The sequence below is a fragment of the Schistocerca cancellata genome, chromosome 7 (assembly GCF_023864275.1).
Source record: "Schistocerca cancellata isolate TAMUIC-IGC-003103 chromosome 7, iqSchCanc2.1, whole genome shotgun sequence".
In the NCBI taxonomy this organism is placed as follows: domain Eukaryota; kingdom Metazoa; phylum Arthropoda; class Insecta; order Orthoptera; family Acrididae; genus Schistocerca; species Schistocerca cancellata.
Genome location: NC_064632.1, coordinates 505013863 through 505040877, shown reverse-complemented (window position 1 = coordinate 505040877; position 27015 = coordinate 505013863). Strand labels below are relative to the sequence as shown.

Below are 27015 nucleotides of genomic sequence, written 5' to 3'. Positions count from 1 at the left end.
TTCTGCTTTTCTGTCATTCGAGTTGGTTATTACCTTCTAAAACATCCCAGCGCCAAACACGGAATAAACGCTTTTTTTTGCGCAAAAGTCACATAAAATCATTGCCGCAGTGTTACAGATTCACTCAGAAATGAATCTTGCACGATGCATCAGAGAAAGTCATTAAATGTAGTAATATTTAAATGGAAATGCGTGTTAAAATCGCAACATTCACTTAAGTACAAGGAGACACGCCGAAAACTGTTTCTTAATGTGGAAAATACTGCGCTAAATGACATTTGTCTACTAGGATCAGTCGATAATTGCTACGATATGTTCATTTATTTTCGTGCATCACAGCCAAGTCTGTAACTTTTAATAATATCTAGTATCAGATGAGTGTGGTTAGAGTTGCGCATTGTCGTCTACTGAACAGGAGACAAGGTTGCTGAATAAAATACAGCTTTGTGACTGGATCGAAAAATTCCCAAGAGGCAGCTCACAGCGAGTCACAATTATGGTGAGAAATCTTCAGGCATGTAAGCAGCTTCGGGGTACCCCAGGGGAATGTTATAACACAACTGCCGTTAACAGCATACATTATCTTATCAGAAGTATCATGACAGCCGTGCGTAATGCGGAAATGACCACCTGGTGTCACAAGAGGCGAACCTGCAAGTATAAACTGGGCCGGGGAGTATTGTTTTGTTATAACAGAAGCAGTAGCAGCAGAATTGCTTGTTCAACAGATGTTAGTGACTTGGAACGTGGACTAGCGACGTGATGTCACCTGCGTAACAAATACGTCAGTGAAGTTTCAGTCCCCTAAAGCTGCAGACCGTGGCTCATGGCTATGTGACTGTGAAGGAGGAGGAGGAGATTGATGTTTAGCGCCCTGTCTGTGGGATGGTGGTTTAATAATAATAATAATAATAATCAGTCATAAATAATAGGATAACATTTTTGAAATATTTGAATATTGTTCGCTGTCTTCTACTAGAGGCTGGAAACTGTTATTGTGGTTAGCCAGAAAGCGATGGAGAACATACTGACCATAGTTCCCAGTCTGCAGATTCTTGTCCAGCTCACTGAAGGAAATATTTCTATTCTCTGTTTGCTCAGCGGGGTCACAACTACGATTATAAATGAGGATTTTGAGTTCTAATTGATAGATATATTTGGCAGTTTCACACGCTCACCATTGTAATATTCATTATGTTAATACTGACAATGAATCTCTCTATCCTAAACAGCTCCATGAGCAGTTCAGAGGCGACCTCTGTTGTAAGTTCCTATTAAATTGTCTTTCGCCTTGACTTCTTATAATCAAAATAATTGCGCCACAAAAGTGGAAAATAACTGTCACCACTTGCCACACAGATTAGTTGACCTTACGGGCGGCACACCAACAGTTACTTTTGCGTAATCTAAGCGAACCAGGACGGTGTACAGCCCTCGCGACCGTACAGTGGCGGATCGTACAGTGACTGGGTGTGGAGTAAAGCCTAGTCTTGCCTCTCGTGTTGTATTTATGTATGTGGCGTAACGGACCGCCAAGGGAACACCTGCTGTCATCCGCTCCATGCCCACGTACCAGGCTCTAAACGGCCACTTTCTCGGACACATAATATTTTATAACGCTCTTGTGCATTAATTCAGAATCTTCTCAATTTCTGTATGCATGTAATTAAGTTAGTTAAAACCACAGAAGTTTTAGCTTCCTTGCATTTAAACTTTGCTGTCTAGAATTTTCAGAATGGAACACACAGTTGAACCTTACCTGTCGTCTACAACCTTAAGAGATCTTGTATTTGTTATTATTTACATCCAGGCCTTGAAACTTGTTATAGCTCTATTATTTAATAGATTTCTTCACGTGCTATAATCAAAAATTTCTAGCATTAATATAACAATAAGGAGGTTTTTGTTCCAAATTTAGTTTTATGCAAATTACTCGAAAACTACTAGAGGTAGTTCAACGGGATTACATAATTAATGTTTTTACGTTGAACTGAAGCTTCATACAAATTTTCATATTTCTAAGTCTAAATTTAGCGCCTTCAATTTTTCTTAAAAACTCGGATTCTGGACAAAGTATTTCTTTAATTACGTTGAGACTTGTACCAGTTTATTAGACATACATCTGCACATTATGACCAGTTTTAGGGTTTCTAGCTATATTATTTAGCGTCACTTTTTTTTCTTAAAACGATGTATTTCGTGAAAAATACTGACCTGATCATTCTGAGATTTGACAGTTTACAAATTAATATACTAAAGCACATGCTAACATAGTTTGGAAAAGCAACTGTAACTTTTAATTCCATTCTTAAATTATGATGCTATGCTTGTGTGCTACGCACAGACGTATTGTGGTGACGTGGCGTTACTAGCAGTGAACTGGGGTAAGTCCCAGCATACTCGCTCGGCTCCGTATCTCTCAAATGGTACAGCGCTCGCTTCGCCACACGTCGACAGCGACGTAATTAGAGACGGGGCACAGGCTCAGAGCAGGGAAGAATGCACAAGGAAATCGGCCGCGATCTTTCAAAGGACGCATGCCGGCATTTACCTGATGCGATTTAGGGTTCAAAAATGGCTCTAAGCACTATGGGACTTAACATCTGAAGTCGAGTTTCCGGACTGAAGCGCCTAGAATCGCTCGGCCACAGCGGCCGGCGTGACTTCGGGAAATCAGGGAAAACCTAAATCAGGATGGCCTGACATGGTTTTGAGCCGTCGTTCTCCCGAATGCAGAATTGGTGTGCTAACCACTGCGCCACCTTGAAGTGGAAATGTCTAGGAATAACCAAAGGTAAACCAAGACCAGGCAAACCTCATGTTCTGAGGGGCAGGGACCGTCGAGCATTGCAGAGGGTCATCATCATCATCATCATCATCATCATCATCATCATCATTTAAGACTGATTATGCCTTTCAGCGTTCAGTCTGGAGCATAGTCCCCTTTATAAAATTCCTCCATCATCCCCTATTCCGTGCTAACATTGGTGCCTCTTCTGATATTAAGCCTATTACTTCAAAATCATTCTTAACCGAATCCAGGTACCTTCTCCTTGGTCTGCCCCGACTCCTCCTACCCTCTACTGCTGAACCCATGAGTCTCTTGGGTAACCTTGCTTCTCCCATGCGTGTAACATGACCCCACCATCTAAGCCTGTTCGCCCTGACTGCTACATCTATAGAGTTCATTCCCAGTTTTTCTTTGATTTCCTCATTGTGGACACCCTCCTGCCATTGTTCCCATTTACTAGTACCTGCAATCATCCTAGCTACTTTCATATCCGTTACCCCAACCTTATTGATAAGGTACCCTGAATCCACCCAGATTTCGCTCCCATACAACAAAGTTGGTCGAAAGATTGAACGGTACACAGATAACTTAGTCTTGGTACTGACTTCCTTCTTGCGGAAGAGAGTAGATCGTAGCTGAGCGCTCACTGCATTAGCTTTGCTACACCTCGCTTCCAGTTCTTTCACTATGTTGCCATCCTGTGAGAATATGCATCCTAAGTACTTGAAACTGTCCACCTGTTCTAGCTTTGTTCCTCCTATGTGGCACTCAATCCGTTTATATCTCTTTCCCACTGACATTACTTTCGTTTTGGAAATGCTAATCTTCATACCACAGTCCTTACATTTCTGATCTAGCTCTGAAATATTACTTTGCAAACTTTCAATCGAATCTGCCATTTCCTGTAGCCATGTCCTAGTTCATGAACCACGGGCAACGTATGAGTGGCCAAGTAAGTGGTCCCGACAGCCGGGATACCATTTACTTTGGAATAAGGCTGGGCATCTCAGACATATTCTTAGTTGTGGTCACCTTTGTGCTCATACGGCAAAGACTACCAAATCCACCGGTTAGTCCCTCAACCATTAGGGGTAAAACTCAACGGGACTCGGGGCAAGTTAGGCTAGCAACCTGCTTCCCTGGTACTTTAAATATGATGCTGGCAATAATTGCAGAGGGTGATTGTAAAAAATCGCATGAAATTGGCAGAATCACTCGCGAGTTCCAGGTGCTACCAGTAGTCGAGCTAGCACAATCTGTATGAGTGGGCAGGTAAACAGATTGGGCTACGAGGGTCAAGAGGCTCGTCATAAGTCACACATTTCTACAGTGAGTGCTAAGCGACGCTTTCGACGGTGTAAAGAATAACGCCACTGGACAGTGGATGACTGGAAACGAGTGATTTGAAGTGATTAATGACGCTACACCCTGCTGCAATCCGATGGAAGGGTTATGTTTGTGAATGCCCGGAGAACGTTAGCTGCCATCATGTGCAGTGCCAACAGTGGAGGAGTTGTTGTTACGGTATGATGGTTTCTCGTGGTTACGGTGTGGCCCCTTATTGTGCTTAAGATAACGCTAAATGCGGCAGGGTACGAACATTTTTACAGTGTTAAAGAAATGCGTACAGTAAAAGGAAACTTCGGAGACGGTGATTGCTTGCATCAGCTTGACGGACCACCCTAACATAAAGCCGCATCTGTGAGGCAATGGTTTGTGGGCAATAACATCTCCGAAACGGACTTGCCTGTCCAGGATCCCGAAATGAACCCAATGGAACACCCTTGGGTTAAGTTACAACATCGACTTCCCTCTAGACCCCCAAGTTGAACACAACTACCTTCTCTAGTCTCGGCACTTAAGGAAGAAAGGGCTGCCATGCTACCACATCCCTTCAGATACGGCACTGAAAGTGCCCTCAGCAGAGTTTAAGCCATCATAAATGTGATGGTTAGACGCACACCACATTAACGTCCGCTAGTAGGTGTCCGGATACGATTGATCAGATACGTAGTGGATAGCGCCGAAAGCAGCGTGAGGCTGTTCAGTGGTGTACATGTTGTGTACAGAGACGTAACAAAGTTACAAAATTTTAGCGAAAGACAAGAAGACTGCACGGTTATTCTAGTGGTCTGTAATCGAAATTTACTTTCTTTGTTGGTTTGCCTTTAGGGACATGAAGTTGGTTGGTTGGTTGTTTTGGGGAAGGAGACCAGACAGCGTGGTCATCGGTCTCATCGGATTAGGGAAGGATGGGGAAGGAAGTCGGCCGTGCCCTTTCAGAGGAACCATCCCGGCATTTGCCTGGAGTGCTTTAGGGAAATCACGGAAAACCTAAATCAGGATGGCAGGACGCGGGATTGAACCGTCGTCCTCCGGAGTGCGAGTCCAGTGTCTAACCACTGCGCCACCTCGCTCGGTAGGGACATGAAGCAATTTGTTTCAGCGGTCATTATTATCTCTGTACTAAGCTATGGTACTTGTTAAGAGAAAAGTTCTCCTCTTGCCGTATACTGAAATTGCGGTGCTAGGATTCTGTTTAATTATTCTCTATGACCCTACTATAAATTACCATTCATGTTCTCTGGAATTAATAATTTAAGAAATGCGACGGATAGCGCTAGTCGCACCTTCAACCAACGCATTCAGCAGAGAGGTAGGTAACCCCTTGCTTGAAACATACCCGTAACCAAAATTCAATTATCAACGGTTTATTAATTATTTGATTACTTTCATTTAACTTTGTAGGTACTCTTTTCTCTTGTTGTTGTTGTGGTCTTCAGTCCTGAGACTGCTCTTATGTGGGCTATATTCATTTGCTTCATCCAATTAGTAAAGACGGAATTAGAAACTGTCATGAGCAACACGTAATTAGTATGAATGAACTTCTTTTACCGTATCAAACAACGTTCTATCTGAATTTGAACTATATGCGCTTTAATCAACATTATTTCTTAAATGGAATAACATAATCTTTAGTTATATGGTATTTTAGCAAACGAACTTCTCTTAAGTCGTCTCTTACCCACGAGTTACTCTTTGGTCATGGTATTAGGGAGGTGAGAGGGGCAAACCATTTCAGAACAGCACAACATTCTCATGCAATGATAGATGCGTACCTCAAAAGCAGCTGCGCGCTACTGATAAAACTAATTGCGTTAGCGTATGTCATGTGAAAGCTCTGCATCAGAGATGCCACAAGGCGGATTATTTACGGCCGCGCGGAGTGACCGCGTGGTTAGAGGCGCAATGTCACGGGCTGCGCGGCCCCTCCCGCCGGATGTTCGAGTCCTCCCTCGGGCATGTGTGTGTGTGTTGTCCTTATCATAAGTTAGTTTAAGCAGTGTGTAAGTCTAGGGACCGATGACCTCTGCAGTTTGGTCCTTTAGGAATTCAAACACATTTGAACATTTGATTAGTTACGTAAGACCGTGAAGCGGGTGGGAAAGGTTGTATTAAAGAGCAAAAAACACATGTTCAGAGGGGAGGCTTTGCTTACGATTAATAACGGAAAATTTATTATCACTGGAGCTAATGACCCCAGCAGACAGGAGTGCACTATGCACTTTTGGCGGAACACTCAACACTGCTATCACTCACACAAAATCCGCATGAATGTTACCATATACATACGTGGCTGAATGCCGTTGTAATTCTGATACTGAAATCGAAAGAGGGGGGGATAGTAAATTAAAGCTATGGGCACAGGCACCACATGGATCTTTTCCAAGCACATGGCTATTTCTCCATCACAAGGAAACAAATTCCAAAATATACAAAATTCACATAAAACAAATATCAGAATGTTCCAAATTACTTTAAATACGCCCTAGGACAGTGCTGGCTGCCTCGTTCAAGACACTGCATACCACCCACACAGGCGTGAGCAACAGAATGCATCTACCAAGAACCACAGTGCCAATCAACCGAACACTCAAAATAATCGATTAAAATATCTATCACACAATTCGTGTTACCTCTGATAATCCTTGACCACTCACCAATCATGATATCCTGACCGTTACTGCTTTCTTTCGGAAGTCGCGCGGACACGTAGCATGAGAACAAGCTACAAAGAAAGTGCCGCGAATTCGTCCAAAAATTAAATAAAAGTTTATGTTATTTTTCATGAATGTTCGCTACCATTGACCATTTTCAGACACGTATTTTCCGCAGTTAGTGCGCCATAGCAGAAATGACGCGAATTTGTCGCCAAGACACCATTACAATGAAAGCTACTTCAAAATTTACCTCCATTCCACAAAATTATGTTGCCAAAGAAATATGTTCACACTGTTTCGTAAATACCACCACTTAACTCTCTGAAGCTCATTGTGTAAGTTGACTGACGATCAGCACTAGTGCAGGGCGACACAGAAAAACGGGAACACTTCCACAATCCAATAAAACTAGAAGCCACGAAGGAAATAAATGTCATTCATAGTAACTGAAACCTTATAACTATGTCATTTACGAAACATTGATGAAATTTATCATATTCTTAAAATTACGTCCTTTAGATGGCGTCCTCCTGTACGAATGCATTCGTGGAATCTGCTGTTGAGAATCCTCGTTAACTGCTGCAACATCTCAGCTGGGGTACTGTCAACTGCATCACGAATTCTCTGTTTTAAGTCATCCAGGGTTCTTGGTCGAGTCTTGAAGACTTTGCTCTTGAGGTAGCCCCACAAGAAAGAAATCACAAACGGATAAATCTGGCGATCTAGGGGGCAAGGGAATGTTACCGAATCGTGAGATCACACGGTTGCCGAACAATTCTCCATATATGCCATTGATTGCTTTGCAGTGTGTGATGTCGCTCCGTCCTGTTGAAACCAGGCTTCTTGAATGGTTGGAATGTTGTTCAATGCAGGTGTAATGAAAAGATTGTAAAATCTCCACTTAACGATCGGCATTGACAGTTATTATATTTTCCTGTTCATTGGCGAAAAAATACGGTCCGATAATCCCATGTGACGAAACACCACACCATACTGTCACTTCACTGGCGTGTAAAGGGGTTTGTGTTTGCCCAGTAACGGTAATCCTGTTTATTCACATAACCCGTGAGATGAAAATGTGCCTCATCTGACATCCTAAACTTATTTAGGAATTCATCGTCATTGTTTATTTTGTTATCATTTGTTGACAGAATCCTAATCGTAATCGGTAATCATTGTCCTTCAATTGTTGCACCATCTGTAATTTTAAATCAAGATGATGAATTCTGCGAACACTCTCCTGGGACATTCCAACCACTGCTGCTTGCTTACGAATTCAACGACGTGGGCTCCGTAGGACAGGCTCCCGTACAACATCAACGTTCGCTGGAGAACGCACACTTCTTGGTTGTCCTGTTGGTTTCGTCTTGAGGGCAGATCCAGTCTCTTCAAAGTTATTAATCCAGAATTGTATCGCGTATTTCGACGGAACGGCATCATAACATCCTAAATTATAAAAACGTCGAAACACGCTCTGCGCCGCTACCAAACTATCATTGTTTTTATAAAGTATTTTTATGGCTAACGCACGCTGTTGTCCATTCCACTGATCCACGATTACTGAAACGGCGGACTGTTTACTCGCTATCTGTCACGAGCCCGCAGTGCTGCCACCTGCCCATTGCCGCCATTACTCATTTTGCCGGCCGGAGTGGCCGAGCGGTTCTAGGCGCTACAGTCTGGAACCGCGCGACCGCTACGGTCACAGATTCGAATCCTGCTTTGGGCATGGATGTGTGTGATGTCCTTAGGTTAGTTAGGTTTAAGTAGTTCTAAGTTCTAGGGGACTGATGACCTCAGAAGTTAAGTCCCATAGTGCTCAGAGCCATTTGAACCATTACTCATTTTAAACATTCCCGTTATTCTATGTCACCCTGTAGAAAGACAGTTGCAATTGCCACTAACTCATCATCTTATTCCATCAAAATAATTTCATCGACATTTGACACTTCACTAACCAAATAACCACCGCGTGACTGCTACGGTCGCAGGTTCGAATCCTGCCTCGGGCATGGATGTGTGTGATGTGCTTAGGTTAGTTAGGTTTAAGTAGTTCTAAGTTCTAGGGGACTGATGACCTAAGATGTTAAGTCCCATAGTGCTCAGAGCCATTTGAGCCATAACCAAATAACCCTAAACGACACATTGCGAGTGGCATCCACAATGATGTAACCGGAACTCAGTTACAGCACGTCTCTTCAGCTCGATTCCAGTAGCAATAGTGTCAGGATATGGCTGCTTTCCGGGGTTACGGTCCCTTATTCAAACCGCTGGCTTTCCGTTGGCTGAAGGCCAACGCATGCTCTTTACACTCGTCCGAATCGATCTTTTTACGGTCCCCTGAAACAAACTCTGTGCTTAGCTTTCTCATGCTATGCTTTTACAGGCTAACTGTTTTCTAACTATGTTTGCGTTAGTCCTTCACCTACTTACATCCCATTACATGCTCATCCGTCACACCCACTATGAGAGATATAGATAGGACGAGTATGTGCGACACATAGGAGTACTTATCGAAGTAAAACACAGTGGAGCACATTGCCGTGTCCATTGGTTGACGTTTATGATTACAAGAGAAGAAGCACTAGATTACTGTAAACATTAACTAATTTGCATTCTGATATCATTCGCATCTCGACAATGATGGTGAAGAGCACTAGCAGTACCCTTTGAAGACCTGCAGAGGACTGACACATCGTGCACGAACTGGCATAGACAAATATAACGTATTTCATATAAATATGTGAAAATGTCTATTAAGTGTTTGATTATGCGCTTTTCGACCAATCATAGTCAGAGTTACCTTCCTTAAACATCTTCGACTATACGTACAGCGTGATTTTAACTGGAACGGCGTCGTACGACTAATTGTACGTAAGTCAGCTGCAAGACAGCTTCATTCGTAAAATCCTCAGCAAGTATACTCCTCTCCCGGAAATCCTCGTTCTACGGCTAATAGAGTATTGGTCCTAAATCTGGGACACTTACCATGTAGGACTGACAGAAAGGCTAGACAAGATTCGAAGAAGAAAAGAGTGGTGCATTTCGTCACGGGTTCGTTTAGTAAACGGAAAAGATCGAAGAGACGCTGATCCTGGGGGGGGGGGGGGGGGGGGGCAAAGCGGGATATCTGCCCCGGGCGCCACAAGTTCATATTCTTGAAGAAAAAGATTTAGCACAAAGCGCCTAGCATCCAGCGTACGTTGGTCTATCGATTATTCACATGATTTTAAAACGCATCCCAGTCATTTTTTGAACATTTTTGAATTCATTTTAACTTCATTTCTGAACGAATCCTAACTCGAGTGATGTCTCTGGCAGGGGAATCCCCGTCACATCTAGAAATAAAATGCTATCATGTAGACAAAATGGGACGGGGCTATACGAGCTGAGCCGAATGAACCGGAACGGACGAATACCAGTCGCTGTTTGTTTATGTGGTTGATTGGGCGTTCAAATGATAAGCGTTGTTACATTTACTAGCGAAATCCATAGAGTCAGATTACCAGAGTGGAAATAAACGACTAACAGCAATAACAGGTAAGGAAGATTACATATTATCTTCTCGGTGTATCAGCGAAAATGAAATTTTGACAGAAAATTTTTTGCCAAATCGCTACACTACCAGTTGTACAGTCCCCGGTTTGTAGCCGCTTTAAGTTCTACTCTCGTAGTACGGCGGAAAACGCATTGTCTCTCTCTCTGTTCGTTTAGTCGGTTCCGACTCTTCGTGACCCCATGAACCAAATCACGCCACTTTTTCCTGTCTTGCACTTTCTCCCGCAGACCTTCCAGGTTGGAACATATTGCTTCTGTGATGCCATCGATCCATCTCATCCTCTGACGTCCTCTTCTTCTAGTTCCTTCAATCTTCCCCAGCATTAATGTTTTTTTCCAGCGAGGCATGCCTTCGCATTGTGTATCCAAAGTAGGTCAGCTTTTGTTTTAACATTAGACCTTCCAGGGAGAAGTCTGGTTTTATTTGCTCCAATATTGATCTGTTGGTTCTCTTTGCAGTCCATGGAACTCTAAGAAGTTTCCTCCAACACCACAATTCGAAGGAGTCAATTCTTCGCCGTTCAGCCTTTCTAATGGTCCAGGTCTCACATCCATACATCACAACTGGAAAGACCATAGCCCTCACAATACGGATCTTTGTTGCTAGTGTTATATCTCTGGACCTTATAACCTTGTCAAGGTTTGACATCGCCTGTCTACCGAACAACAGGCGTCTCCGGATTTCATGGCTGCAGTCGCCATCAGCAGAGATCTGGGAACCGAGATAACTGAATGTGTTCACTACCTCCATGGTTTCTCCTGCTATATCCCACGAATTGGTAGGTGTAGTTGCCATAATTTTCGTTTTCTTCACATTCAGCATAAGACCGGTCTTTTCACTTTCGTCTTTCACCTTCAGTAAGAGTGTCCTCAATTCTTCTTCACTTTCTGCCAACAGGAACATATCATCCGCGTACCTGAGGTTGTTTACATTTTTCCAGCTGTTTTAATTCCTGTTTCTTCTTCATCTAGCCTCGCATTCCTCATAACATGTTCTGCATACAGAATGAATAAGTACGGTGACAGTATGCAGGCTTGCCGGACCCCTTTCTGAATATTTATCCATTTCGTTGTTCCATACATAGTTCTCACAGTGGCTTCTTGGTCAACTTCTAACCGGAGAATAAACGTGGGACAAGTGTACCTGTGATTCTGGCAGCGTTAGTGAAGTTAACTGGAGGGTAAGGTTTGACTATGGCAGAAATAGTTACAGAATTAGTGATGACAAGATTCTTTATTAGAACGAGAAAGGACATGAAATGGGGACATCACACAAATTGTATGGAAGGACATTACGATTCCAGATTTATATAAAACTTTCGTACTACTACTTTACTACTTTTCGATCTCACGCTTGAGAAACTGCAGGTTATGAATGAAATGTGAAACTATTTCCTAACATAAAACTTTTTGCTTGTAGTAGGCCTGATAGGCATTTGATATTGATACTTCGCGAGTTATGTTCTGTCATGTTATTCATGTAAATGAGATATATAAAAATGACCATTTGTGCCAAAACAGTCTTGCTTATTTGGTGTGCGCTACAATCGCTGCAATACTAGAAAGGTCTATTTCGTTTCCTCTAGCAGATACTGACAAAACAGACTTAATCAAATCGAGAAACCATGCCAGTCTTGGGTACTATTCATAGTAACAGCTTTTCCAGTATAAGACAATGAAATTTTGATTTCTCATGTAGCAAAACGTTTGACGAGCTTTGATGAGGTAACAGATTTTTTTACAGACAGGAAAGCACGTCATGTAAAGCAGTTGTAGCAAGATCAGAGAGTAAAAAATGCTGGGACCAATGGATTGAAATTTTATGTTTTCTATATTTAATTTTATGTGACACAAAAGAGAAAGGTATTAGCTAACAGGCCATAAAGAGTGCAGATTTTATGAAGAGTTCTTATTCTCCCGGTCACAAATAATCCTACCCACCATTAATTATGAGTCCGCAGCTCGTGGTCTCGCGGTAGCGTTCTCGCTCCCCGAGCACGGGGCCCCGGGTTCGATTCCCGGCGGGGTACGGGATTTTCACCTGCCTCGAGATGACTGGGTGTTGTTGTGCCGTCCTCATCATCATTCATCCCCATTAAGGTCAGAGGAAGGCAATGTAAAATCACCTCCGCTAGGACCCTGCCTAGTACGGCGGTGCGGGTCTCCCGCATCGTCCCCCACGCTCTGTCAAGGATTATGGGACCTCATCATCCATCCATTAATTAGGAGGTTTTCTTAAGAGGATAGGATGCCAAACCGGCCGACTGGGAGCAGGGGAGGCACCACAGGATATTCCACTTTCCACTGCCCTGAGTATAGGTTTCATGGCTTCCATTACAAAATATACACGTTTCAATTCTACAGAGCAAAATACAGTGACGTGAGAGGGAAAAATACTGCGTGAAGAGGCGTGGCACTGCACTTTGGTACACTTAAGATCGAATAACATGACTTACGTTTCCTCAAAAATCTATGTTTTATATATCATACTCTTCAGAAAGATGTGTGCTATAAGATGAACATATTTTTGGAAAATCTATTTTCTTAAACTTTTGACACCCTATCTTAAACGCTCGAGGAATGGCGGGGGGGGGGGGGGGGGGAAGGGGGGCGGAGGTCGCCACTATCTAGTTTTTGCCCCAGTTCGGAAATATCGCAGATCCGAGGCTGTGCATAAGGATGTGATTAGTGTTAAAATTACGAGGGTATACTCTCTTGAAAGAGTCAGACAGTTTGTTTTGAAAGTAGACGAACCATTGCCACTCTTTGGTTTTTGTTAATATTTCGTACATTGTGCCAGTTTCGATATCACAGGCGATTGCCCAAGCAATTTTATATGAAAATAGTACATAAAGAGTGAGTTACATCATAAACAAAAATATTATGCTGCCATCCATTTATGGAACGGCTAATGGAACAATAAAATCTACAAAGCATTAAATGTAATTTAAGTGTCAAATAACTGCAATCAAATAGTTCTACTTCGTCATCGGAATGAAATGGGTACAGGGTGCATAAAATAAAACTGGTCTGGAATATATTTCATCCACCTTGAGATAGGCAACCCAGTTTATATATTCTACACCTGTGTCGAATGATGTATGTTGGGTTGCCTACCTCAAAGTGAATGAAATATTTTACAGACTACTTGCCCACCGTGTATAACGCACATGTAGGTAGCAAATTGGCAGGAAGAAATAGTAATAATAAGCGCGCGCGCACCCACAAGCGCACACATACACTCACAACTCCCAAAGAATAAAACTTTGTTTTTCAGAGCACTAGTTACCTCATGGACATCCATTTGAGGCAACCTTAAAAACTGTAGAATGCATCTTTGTCAGCTATGGATCAGCCAATGAAATTGTCTTTCAAAACTTGCAGAATATTATGAAAAGAGTAAGCCAACAGATGGCTCTCTAATACATATATATCGCAAAAATGATCATGAAGGCAATATTTAAGCGGTTGAAGCTCATACCAAGACTTGTAGAGGAGGAAAAGGAGGGGGGGGGGGGGGAGGAAGGGACCGAAGATCCGCAGATTCGGCTTGGAAGGTAGTATGTGAAAACACTAAGCACTAAAGAGTTCCGTAGAGTTCAAAAACTGTAGGGAAAGAGAGTGGAATACATCCAACAAGTAGTTGAGGTTAGTGCTACTCTCAGATGAACAGGTTGGCATACGAGAGGAATTGCTGGGGTAGCTTACCAAAACAGAAAACTCAGAAGCGTCTCCCAGGACTCATTTATGGCTACAGAAACCGCACCTGCATCCGAGCTCCCATTATCATTCGAGCGGGTTCACCGTTTTTATAACACCAACGGACACGTGGCGTACTTCGAACACATGTAAAGAACAGCTGTGTTTATGTTACCTTGTTAAACATTTCTGAACAAAATCACAGTTCAATCTTAGTTTAGTTAAACAAGGATATAATAAACTTCCATTATACAGAGGGATCCAAAAAATGTAAACACTCTTTGATAGTTAACATCTTTGGAACAGAATGACATGTGGTTGCAATTTAGCGCTGTAGCGTAGTCCATTGCCTTCTCAACAGATCGTGGCGCGCATTTTCCAGCAGATGGAAGTGCAGCAATGTATGAAGTGAGACTGTCGTTTGAGGAAAGCAAGGCCGTATTGAAGTGGTATTGGAAGTACGAAAACATGAGGGAGGTACAACGGCAATGGCGTAATGTGCACGGAACTCAGCCACCAATAGTTTATCGTTTGCGGGATAAATATGAAGCCGGCTTTACTGTTCAGGATGACAGTAAGGGAAGGTCTGGCCGACCAAAAACATCAACAAGTCCAGCTTCCAGTGCTGCTGCGTTGCAACATTTTACTGGATCACCTCAAAATCTGTGAAGCAGGTTCTACGTGAAAGCGGGGTAAGCCGATCAAGCGTACTGTTATGTTCTGCTCATTCGTTTATCATAGGGTGCCTAGGAAACCTGCTTTCTCGGTCGCTAGACAACAATTCAAGCCAATCGTATTAACAGAACTTATTACACTAAGATAAATGACAATACTTAACTTTGCAAACTCGAAAAGGTGTGTCGGAAGAAAATGGCGACATGCAAATAATCAACGTCCTTCGGTATACACAATTCCAATGCAAGGAAAACAATACAGTTCATAAGTCGCTGATGTAGCGTTCGGAGGACGGCTCGTCTTCAACTCGGGCTGCGGCCAGACGGAGTGGCGCTTATATTCTCTTTTTTTTTTCTTTATTGTTATTTTAACACCTTACATAAAACGGTGGGCCGGCAGCGGCAATATTACGCCGCTCTTCGGCCACAGACACTACAAATAGAATCAAGGAAGACACAGAAAAACAAAACATAGTGGTGGACAAAAAACAGTAGACACATAAGTAAAAAACACGAAGCCGTTCACAGGTGTAGAGAAATAAAAAAAAAAAGGTCAGCACTGTACACGAACACTGATGATTGAGATGACACATGTGAACGATGGAGCGTGGGCGGTGAAAACACTGAAGCACTAACACGAAGACACACACACAGAACCGATTGCGATGATCTCCAGTGCGCAAATGTGCACTTGACGTATGCAACTCCGGGGACCTGCCAAAAAGGCAAAGGTGGAGGAGGTGGGAGAGGGAAGAGTGAAGACGCCAGTGGAAGGGGAAATGGGAGGGAGGAAAGAAGGTACGGGGGTAGGGGAAGCCCAGGGGGAGGAGGGGGAAGGAAGGGAGGAGGTAGAGAGGGTGCCCTATGGAAAAAACACAGGGTGTGGAAGTGGGGGATCAAAGTTGGTAGGAGGGGTAGATGGAGGGGATGAGGGCATCATCAGGGAGCGGGAGTTGGCGGAAGCTACCTTGGGCGAGGGTATGGTGAGTGGAGAGATGGAGAGCAGGTGGGACGTGGGAGTACAGGTGCGGCAGTGGATGGGGGTGGGAGAGGATGGGAGAGACAAGTGGGTGAGGGGCCTCAAGATTCTGGGGGGGTGTAGAGAATCCGTATCCATTCGAGGAAGACGAGGAGGTGTGGGAACAGAATAAGGTCATACAGGATCCGCATGGGGGAGGGGAGACGGATGCGATAGGCGAGACAGAGAGCATGGCGTTTTAGGATTTGAAGAGATTTGTAAAAGGTAGGAGGGGCGGAGATCCAGGCAGGGTGGGCGCAGCAGAGGATAGGGCGGGTGACGCATTTATACACTCCTGGAAATGGATAAAAGAACACATTGACACCGGTGTGTCAGACCCACCATACTTGCTCCGGACACTGCGAGAGGGCTGTACAAGCAATGATCACACGCACGGCACAGCGGACACACCAGGAACCGCGGTGTTGGCCGTCGAATGGCGCTAGCTGCGCAGCATTTGTGCACCGCCGCCGTCAGTGTCAGCCAGTTTGCCGTGGCATACGGAGCTCCATCGCAGTCTTTAACACTGGTAGCATGCCGCGACAGCGTGGACGTGAACCGTATGTGCAGTTGACGGACTTTGAGCGAGGGCGTATAGTGGGCATGTGGGAGGCCGGGTGGACGTACCGCCGAATTGCTCAACACGTGGGGCGTGAGGTCTCCACAGTACATCGATGTTGTCGCCAGTGGTCGGCGGAAGGTGCACGTGCCCGTGACCTGGGACCGGACCGCAGCGACGCACGGATGCACGCCAAGACCGTAGGATCCTACGCAGTGCCGTAGGGGACCGCACCGCCACTTCCCAGCAAATTAGGGACACTGTTGCTCCTGGGGTATCGGCGAGGACCATTCGCAACCGTCTCCATGAAGCTGGGCTACGGTCCCGCACACCGTTAGGCCGTCTTCCGCTCACGCCCCAACATCGTGCAGCCCGCCTCCAGTGGTGTCGCGACTGGCGTGAATGGAGGGACGAATGGAGACGTGTCGTCTTCAGCGATGAGAGTCGCTTCTGCCTTGGTGCCAATGATGGTCGTATGTGTGTTTGGCGCCGTGCAGGTGAGCGCCACAATCAGGACTGCATACGACCGAGGCACACAGGGCCTACACCCGGCATCATGGTGTGGGGAGCGATCTCCTACACTGGCCGTACACCACTGGTGATCGTCGAGGGGACACTGAATAGTGCACGGTACATCCAAACCGTCATCGAACCCATCGTTCTACCATTCCTAGACTGGCAAGGGAACTTGCTGTTCCAACAGGACAATGCACGTCCGCATGTATCCCGTGCCACCCAATGTGCTCTAGAAGGTGTAAGTCAACTACCCTGGCCAGCAAGATCTCCGGATCTGTCCCCCATTGAGCATGTTTGCGACGGGATGAAGCGTCGTCTCACGCGGTCTGCACGTCCAGCACGAACGCTGGTCCAACTGATGCGCCAGGTGGAAATGGCATGGCAAGCCGTTCCACAGGACTACATCCAGCATCTCTACGATCGTCTCCATGGGAGAATAGCAGCCTGCATTGCTGCGAAAGGTGGATATACACTGTACTAGTGCCGACATTGTGCATGCTCTGTTGCCTGTGTCTATGTGCCTGTGGTTCTGTCAGTGTGATCATGTGATGTATCTGACCCCAGGAATGTGTCAATAAAGTTTCCCCTTCCTGGGACAATGAATTCACGGTGTTCTTATTTCAATTTCCAGGAGTGTAGATATGGAGGATGGTGGAGGGGTCCAGACCCCATGTGCGGCCAGAAAGGAGCTTGAGGAGACGGAGTCGGGAGCGTGCCTTGGCTTGGATTGTCTGGAGATGGGGGGTCCAGGAGAGGCGACGGTTAAGGGTGACGCCAAGGTACTTGAGGGTGGGGCTGAGGGCGCTAGGACGGCCATGAATGGTGATATAGAAATCAAGGAGACGAAAGGAAGGGGAGGTTTTACTTACAATGATCGCCTGGGTCTTGGAAGGATTGACCCTGAGCAACCACTGGTTGCACCAAGTGGTGATCTGGTCAAGATGGGATTGGAGAACGTGTTGGGAGCATTACAGGGTGGGAACGAGGGCAAGGAAGGTGGTGTCATCGGCATACTGGAGAAGGTGGACGGGGAGCGTAGGCAGTGTCATGTCTGCCGTGTACAGGAGGTAGAGAAGAGGGGAGAGGACGGAACCTTGGGGCTCACCGGCGGAGGGGTAGATGGTGTAGCAATCTGTGTTATGGATGGTGACATAGGAAGGACGTTGGGAAAGAAAGGACCCGGTCAGACAGACGTAATTGTTAGGAAGGGCGAAGGTTGGAGCTTGAAGAGGAGACCGGAACGCCATACACGGTCGTAAGCACGCTATATTCAGTTCGTGTAGAGGCCGCGGTGTCGTCCTAGGAAGGGGTCCGTCACCGTACTATTGTCTGTTGTCGTCTCACAGCCTTCTCTGTTGTAACGTTCCTGGCCAACGTGCCATCGCTTCACGTTACACCGGAACACATACGACGAATTCTGAATGCTGCAAAGTGGAAAGTGGACATTCCAAGATCGCTGAACGTTATGAACGAGGACGACGCGGCGCGAAGGGTGGAGTACGGGAAGTGGTTTGAAGCATGCTTCGCAACTATGAACGATTTGCGAGGATGGTTATCTGGTCTGACGCGGCGCAATTCAAACTAAGCGGTACTCTAAACCGCCACAACTGCATGTACTCGTTTCCTGAAAGTCTTCAAGTTCACGAGGACAAGCATGTTAATCTACTGGGAGTTAAGGTGTGGCGTGATCTGTCACAGCGCTTGATTGGCCCGTTCTTCTTTGAAGGTACCGCAAATGGTGAAGTGTATCTTCATATGCGGCGAACATCAGTTTCACCCGCCATCAGAGGGGTGTCTGGAAACGTAAGATTTTACCTACAACAAGATGCCGCTCCTCCTCACTACCGCGGAGATGTCAGAGCCTACTTGGATGAAAAGCTTCCTGGACGATGGATAGGCGGAAGAGGAACTGTTTAGTACCCCCCATGGTCTCCAGACATTACACCTCTTGACTTCTACCTAAGGGGGACCTGAAAAACGAAGTTTATCAGCAGAAGCCAGCTGCACTGAGCGAGCTACGAAAAATCATCAAGGCGTCCTGTGTTGCTATCACACCAGCAACACTGAGAACGGCACTTCGGTCAACAGTTCAGCAGCATCGACGTTGTTTGGGTGCTAAAGGGAGCAACGTTGGATACTTAAAATAACCCTTACCCCGTGCAAGAATTGTAACGGCATGTCATTTTGTTCCATTAATACTAACTGTCAAAGAGTGTTACGGAGATGCTTCGGGAGCTCAAATGGGAATCCCTGGAGGGAAGGCGACGTTCTTTTCGAGAAACACTGATGAGAAAATTTAGAGAACGGCATTTGAAGCTGACTGCCGCCAATATACATTGCGGGTAAGGACCACGAAGATAAGATACGAGAAATTAGGGTTGACGCGGGGGCATATAGACATTCGTTTTTCCCTCTCTCTGTTTGCAAGTGGAACAAGAAAGGAAATTACAAGTAGTGGTACAGGGTACCCTCCGCCACGCATTTTTCTGGACTACTCTTCAGATTCCAGCCAACTGCTTATTCTTGTATACAACTGCCTGATTGTGGAATTGCGCTACTAGCCCGGAATCAGATTTTTTTTTTTTTTTTTTAGGACGGATCGTAAATTTTTTCTCATTTAGTTCGCTATTGCCACTCTCTTGGACATACGGCGGCTTATCAATTATAAAATAACAGTAGAACGGTAGAAAAGAATGTTATTTGCAGTTGGAACGCTTTATACAGGCAAGCCCACTCCAGGGTTAACAGCGAAAACAGTTCCAGGGAAAAGAATGCTTTCTATCCGGGAGAATCGCAGTAGTAAAAGTGAGAAGTCTAAAAACGTCAGTTGGACCAACAACAATAAAACAGGTTTGGAAGGTAGGAGACGAGGTACTGGCAGAACTGAAGCTGTGGGGACGGGTGGTGAGTCGTACTTGGGTAGCTCAGTTGGTAGAGCACTTGCCTGCGAAAGGCAAAGGTCCCGAGTTCGAGTGTAGAAATCTCATTCTCGAAACATCCCCCAGGCTGTGGCTAAACCATGTCTCCGCAGTATCCTTTCTTCCAGGAGTGCTAGTTCTCAATGTTCGCAGGAGATCTTCTGTGAAGTTTGGAAGGTAGGAGACGAGATACTGACAGAATTGAAACTGTGAGGACAGGTCGTGAGTCATGCTTGGATAGCTCAGTTAGTAGGGTACTTGCCCGCAAAAGGCCAAGGTCCCGAGTTGGAGTCTCGGTCCAGCACACGGTTTTAATCCGTCAGGAAGTTTCAATAATAAAACAAGGAGGGAGGTGAGCCGGCCTACCTTGACGGTGGCGTAGGACCCAGAGCCGATGCTCCTGCCGACGGTGTAGCCGTGCCGCTCCAGCACTGTGCCCCGGACGCCGCCCGCCACGTCCTGTGGCTCCGGGTCAGCCGCTGGCGCTTCTGCGGCCGCATCTGTGAACCGAAACAGCGTCACAGACCACTTCTACAGCACTGCTAATAACCAAACAGAACTGGGATCACGCTGTCTCCTGGAGAATCCGAAGCGTCGGGCACTGCTCGAAAAATGTTCAAATGTGTGTGAAATCTTATGGGACTTAACTGCGAAGGTCATCAGTCCCTAAACTTACACACTACTTATCCTAAATTACCCTAAGGAAAAACACACACACCCATGCCCGAGGGAGCTCTCGAACCTCCGCCGGGACCAGTCGCACAGTCCATGACTGCAGCGCCTCAGACCGCTAGGCTAATCCCGCGCGGCCGCACTGCTCGAGGGAGAAAAAATAGCACTTTCTGTCGAGGATGCAAGAGTCCCCGACTCATACTGAACGTCCACATATATCTCAGTTTAGCCAATAGGTTTGCAGAAGATGGTATAAGGTGCATACAGTATAGCTGGCCACGCTTTCCCACCAGAGTTCTGCAATAATTAATCCAGATCGTCCTTGAACTGACTTAGGAGCAAAAAATGGTTCAAATGGCGCGGAGAACTGTGGGACTTAACATCTGAGGTCACCAGTCCCCTAGAACTTAGAACTACTTAAACCTAACCAACCTAAGGACACCATACACATCCATGCCCAAGGCAGGATTCGAACCTGCGACCGTAGCGGTTGCGCGGTTCCAGACTGAAGCGCCTAGAACCGCTCGGCCACACCGTCCGGCTTGACTTAGGAGCCACCACATAGATGTTCTTCCTGCCTGTCATGAGGAGATGCTCTCACAGTTTTATGTCCCCCTGCAGAGCTGTCGGATTCTGAAATGCTACTGTCTACTTTTTACATAATGAAGTGTGGAGAAGATTTTTGGATAAATGATCTTTCCACAGATGCCATTATGGTGCTTTTATTTAGGAAACACTCTAAAATGAGCTTTTTCACACTGATTATAAGCTAACTATTACGGTTTTTGAAAGTTAATAACCGCCATTTGACTGAGCAACTGGTTTTATTCCACAGTCTACATTTCGGCCTAAGCCATTTTGAAGTGTCACAACTGCAACAGGTTGAAGAACAAAGGAAGTACAAGTATTAGAACTATAACATGATAAACATTTAAATTAATGTATGGGCTACATGATTGATACTCTTACTTATGTATCATAAATCAATAGAATTCACTATAATGTATGTCATCGTCAAAGTTTTTTTTTCCTTTATTGAGTTTCGATTCCCTTCGCAGGGGGCCAGCTGGCAGTAGCTTAGTACGCCGTTCGTCAGCCTACAGAATTCTTAAAACATAAGAAGAAGACAATAAACAATAAAAACAGGCAATAAAATGGTGTCTTAAATTGTAACATGGTGGAAAATTGTGGAAGTTAAAACACAACAAAGGGTTGGCTATGCTAATAAACTACACAGGAAGCAGACATGTAAAATAGTGGAAAGACAATCAAAAAAACATGGCGACAGTCTGCTTTCTGTTCACAAGAGGTATAAAAAGAATCACTCCCAGCGACAGTATGATTTCTGTTCGCAACACTTCGGAAAAGATGCATGACATGTAACACTCACTTAAAACACTGCACTAAAAAGTTGTCACGAAGATGACACACCACAGCAAAGGGCAGATTGGGGGGGGGGGGGGGGACCTGGACAGATGAGGGGAAAAAAAGTGGGGGAAGAGAGGAAAAACGAAGTGGGGGGAGGAGCTGATGGAGGGAAAGCACTCATAAGGGGTGGGGGGTGGGGGGGGAGCAGGGCAGTCGCGAGAGGGAGTGGAGAAAGGCAGAGGAGGGTAATGCAAAAGGACTCTGGAGACGGGAGTCAAAGAGAGTGTAGGCAGGGAAGAGGGTAAAAACAGGATTGGAGGAGGGGAAGAGGGAGCCTGAGAAAAGGACAGAGGAAGGGAGGGGGAGGTGAGGATCAGAGTTGATAGGAGGGATAAATGGAGGGAGAGAGGGCATCATCTGGGAGGAGGAGTCGATGGAAGCCACCTTGAGAAAGGAGGTGAAGGGTATAGAGGTGGAGGATAGGGGCGACACAACGGTGAAGGCGCGGCAGAGGGCGGGGGTTCGTCAAAGTATGTATCTTCGGTTATACAAAACAATTTGGTCAAAAGTAAATGCGGGAACATTTGTGTAATACCCTAAATTAGTGGCATTTAGCATAACTCATTCACTTGATATGGTTTTGGAATAAAGTAGATGACCATATCACAGGTTTCAACTTCGCTACACTGTGTCTAAGCAGCCATTGACATAAACATAAGTGAAACGATCGTCAAAGACTATCATAAAGACATCCCAGTTTGTACCATGTGATCTGTCATATGTCTTGGTTAACAGGTAGTGGGACTCATTATTATTAAAATAAAATCATTACCTATTAACGATACGAGAGCATGGTCTACCGCATGACTAGATCGAAGGCATTCAAGTCCGTGTACCATTGTACATCTTCGGTTATGCCAAAGTTATTCATTTATTTATTAATATCAACATTTACTGGCATTGTAAAACTACTGAAAGAGAATATTTGTGACTCGTAGACTCCTCCCAATGTCTTGAGTTGCAAAAGGCAACTTTCGTTAGCATATTCTTATCAATAACAATTTCTTGATTTGCGCCAGAATGAAGGTACTTTCCCTACATATCCCTTCGCCGACGTCACGAGCGATTTCTGAATCGGCACTTCATCCCAGTTGCTCTGAAAGCGCCAGATGGCCAAACGCCTCTGCTAGACAGAGTGGGAATCTACCTCTCACTCCTTACTCCGTACATACTGAACCGCTGATACATTCCATTCACGTATGTGAAATACCAAAACTGGTAATAAGGTAAAAAGCGCACTTGTCCGCAAATAAGGGGTACCTTAAGAGGATCAATAATGGCAACAGAAGAGGCACCAAGGCAATGAGCTCCAAATCTTTATCTTCAAATGTTCATTACAACAAACAGAAAACTAAACTGTATATTAACAAATGCGTCGTCTCACAACAGCCACAACTTGACAATGACCGAGGAGCGCCGCTCCAAAGTTCGTGGATATTTAACTACAGAACGCGGCTGGCAGCTGGACAAAATTTTATTTCAATACCTAGTTTCGTGTATTAAAAATGTGCAACTGGGAATGAAAAGCAAATGATGTTGATTCAAATATTAATTCAGTTGCTGTTCTCTCACGACATACACTCCTGGAAATGGAAAAAAGAACACATTGACACCGGTGTGTCAGACCCACCATACTTGCTCCGGACACTGCGAGAGGGCTGTACAAGCAATGATCACACGCACGGCACAGCGGACACACCAGGAACCGCGGTGTTGGCCGTCGAATGGCGCTAGCTGCGCAGCATTTGTGCACCGCCGCCGTCAGTGTCAGCCAGTTTGCCGTGGCATACGGAGCTCCATCGCAGTCTTTAACACTGGTAGCATGCCACGACAGCGTGGACGTGAACCGTATGTGCAGTTGACGGACTTTGAGCGAGGGCGTATAGTGGGCATGCAGGAGGCCGGGTGGACGTACCGCCGAATTGCTCAACACGTGGGGCGTGAGGTCTCCACAGTACATCGATGTTGTCGCCAGTGGTCGGCGGAAGGTGCACGTGCCCGTCGACCTGGGACCGGACCGCAGCGACGCACGGATGCACGCCAAGACCGTAGGATCCTACGCAGTGCCTTAGGGGACCGCACCGCCACTTCCCAGCAAATTAGGGACACTGTTGCTCCTGGGGTATCGGCGAGGACCATTCGCAACCGTCTCCATGAAGCTGGGCTACGGTCCCGCACACCGTTAGGCCGTCTTCCGCTCACGCCCCAACATCGTGCAGCCCGCCTCCAGTGGTGTCGCGACAGGCGTGAATGGAGAGACGAATGGAGACGTGTCGTCTTCAGCGATGAGAGTCGCTTCTGCCTTGGTGCCAATGATGGTCGTATGCATGTTTGGCGCCGTGCAGGTGAGCGCCACAATCAGGACTGCATACGACCGAGGCACACAGGGCCAACACCCGGCATCATGGTGTGGGGAGCGATCTCCTACACTGGCTGTACATCACTGGTGATCGTCGAGGGGACACTGAATAGTGCACGGTACATCCAAACCGTCATCGAACCCATCGTTCTACCATTCCTAGACCGGCAAGGGAACTTGCTGTTCCAACAGGACAATGCACGTCCGCATGTATCCCGTGCCACCCAACGTGCTCTAGAAGGTGTAAGTCAACTACCCTGGTCAGCAAGATCTCCGGATCTGTCCCCCATTGAGCATGTTTGGGACTGGATGAAGCGTCGTCTCACGCGGTCTGCACGTCCAGCACGAACGCTGGTCCAACTGAGGCGTCAGGTGGAAGTGGCATGGCAAGCCGTTCCACAGGACTACATCCAGCATCTCTACGATCGTCTCCATGGGAGAATAGCAGCCTGCATTGCTGCGAAAGGTGGATATACACTGTACTAGTGCCAACATTGTGCATGCTCTGTTGCCTGTGTCTATGTGCCTGTGGTTCTGTCAGTGTGATCATGTGATGTATCTGACCCCAGGAATGTGTCAATAAAGTTTCCCCTTCCTGGGACAATGAATTCACGGTGTTCTTATTTCAATTTCCAGGAGTGTATATGCCGGCTATAGTTCCTATTGCAGTGAAACCATGCATTCATCATTACCTGCCGGCCGCGGTGGCCGAGCGGTTCTAGGCGCTTCAGTCCGGAACCGCGTGACTGCTACGGTCGTAGGTTCGAATCCTGCCTCGGGCAAAAATGTGTGTGATGTCCTTAGGTTAGTTAGGTTTAAGTAGTTGTAAGTTCTAGGGGACTGATGACCTCAGAAGTTAAGTCCCATAGTGCTCAGAGCCATTTGAACCATTTGAGTCATCATTACCTAGCTCTCGGGCTAGGAAAGGTGGCCCAGTGTTGAATGTCTGGGGAATCGGAGCGTTAAAAAGGCTTATTTGTTAACGTCTCTAGCCGTCCCACTACATTGCTTGAGAAGATGATACCACGGACGGAAGCAGCAACCATACGACAGTAACCACTCAACAATGACACAAAAGCATTTTTCAGAATTCTTGAAGATACTTAAACGCTTGACGCAGCTGCGACCTGAAGTAAACAGGGCGTTATCATTGCCTACAGACGTTTGTTTATCGAACATAGAAACTTTCGTTGAAAGGAATCTTTTGGATGATGAAAAATGATGATGAATTTTTCTTTCTTCCTCTCCTCAACATTGCTGTTACTCCACAGGAAGGTGGTTCCCCCGCCCCCCTATGTTATTCGTATTGGTGAACGTCCTTGACGTCTTCTCACTTCGCCTAGGAATTATTCCCAGAGCTATGTTTCGTCTACTTTTGCCTTCTGTTGGAGTAGTGCACCAATATGAGTGAAGAAGCGTATGTCTAAACTAAGTATTGTATCTCTTTGCCATTAAAATACTCTCCTCTTCCACGTTTCTCAACATCTCTCCATTTGGTCTTCCACTCGTCGAAACTACGCACAGTATTTGGCGAGAGCACCACATCACTAATATCTCATGCAACTCCGTATCCTCCTTCAACAAGGATTCACATGTTGACACCCGCAAACAAATATTTTCAAGAAATGTCTTTTTCTTTACTTTTAATGCGACATTCCTAGATATCAGCAGCCTGCGCTTTGTACCGAATACTCTTTTGATCAGAGGAATTGCAGCGCAGACATCAGTTGCACAACTTGCATCAGCAGGAGTAAGAATCCCAAGTACCTGGAATCATTTGGATGTTCTAGTTTCCCTCCCCCTTCCAACCACGTGTCAGTATTCTTCTTCTTTCTTCATATGCATTCCATTTCTTTGGTTTATTTCTTACTTATTTCCTAATACTGGTAGCATTTTTCAACTACTACTCAATTTCTTTAGTCGAGTCTCTGAGTCTCTCAGATGTTGATCCATATGCTCTTCATGATAGTCATAGCCGCCTTTTATGGAATTAACATTGTTTCATTTAGCGGGTCAATCGATGTGGGGTATGGTGACTAAGTTTGGCTATGATCGTATGAATACGGCTGTTGGCATTTTCGAAGACGGGAGTGTACACAACACACTCATCATGAAGATGCAGAAGAAAGGGCAACATTTCGTCCTGTTTCATGTTGACGGTAACCTGAATAAGTTTCCGAGTCATGGTGCGAAAACATCATAGAACCACCTCCGCCATCACATCCACACATTATGATAGCTCGTTTGTGTCATCCTGTCACATCTCGACGTGGCCTCATATTTCACTGATTTCTTACCAGGGGCGTTCAATAAGTAATGCAACATACTTTTTTCTAGGCAAGTTTCGGTTGAATAAATGCGCAATTGGTTGTGGGACATCGTGGAATGTACTCGCTTCAGTCCCTATAGTTCGGATAGGTGGCGGCGCCATACGTAGCCTTCAAACTGCCATATGTATGACGCGCTCTCCAAGCAGAGAACTGCCATGGAGTTTATTTTGGCCGAAAATCAGAGCATAGTAACATTCATAGGCGCTTGCCGAATGTCTGCGTAGACCTGGCAGTGAACAAAAGCACGGTGAGTCGTTGGGCGAGGCATTTTGGGCGAGGAGTCTATCATCGTTGCAACTACGTCGCGGAAATCTATCCAATCTCCTGCTTGCCAGCCGGCCACACACAGCTGTGACTCTTGCAATGTTGGAACGTGCGAACACTCTCATTCAAAGTGATCGACGGATCACAATCAAATACCTCGCTGCACAGCTGGACGTCTCAGTTGGTAGAAGTCACACACTCGTCCACCAACTGGAGTACTCAAAGATG

At 45.7% G+C, this 27015-nt stretch overlaps 1 protein-coding gene across 1 annotated transcript in view; it reads right to left on the bottom strand.

The window, feature by feature from the left end:
• LOC126092869 (testis-specific serine/threonine-protein kinase 3-like) overlaps positions 1-27015 on the bottom strand; it is a 184964-nt gene that overhangs the window by 115375 nt on the left and 42574 nt on the right. The window contains exon 2 of the mRNA XM_049908600.1: positions 20101-20234. Within this exon, the coding sequence (XP_049764557.1) occupies positions 20101-20234 (134 nt within the window). The remainder of the gene's footprint in view (positions 1-20100; positions 20235-27015) is intronic.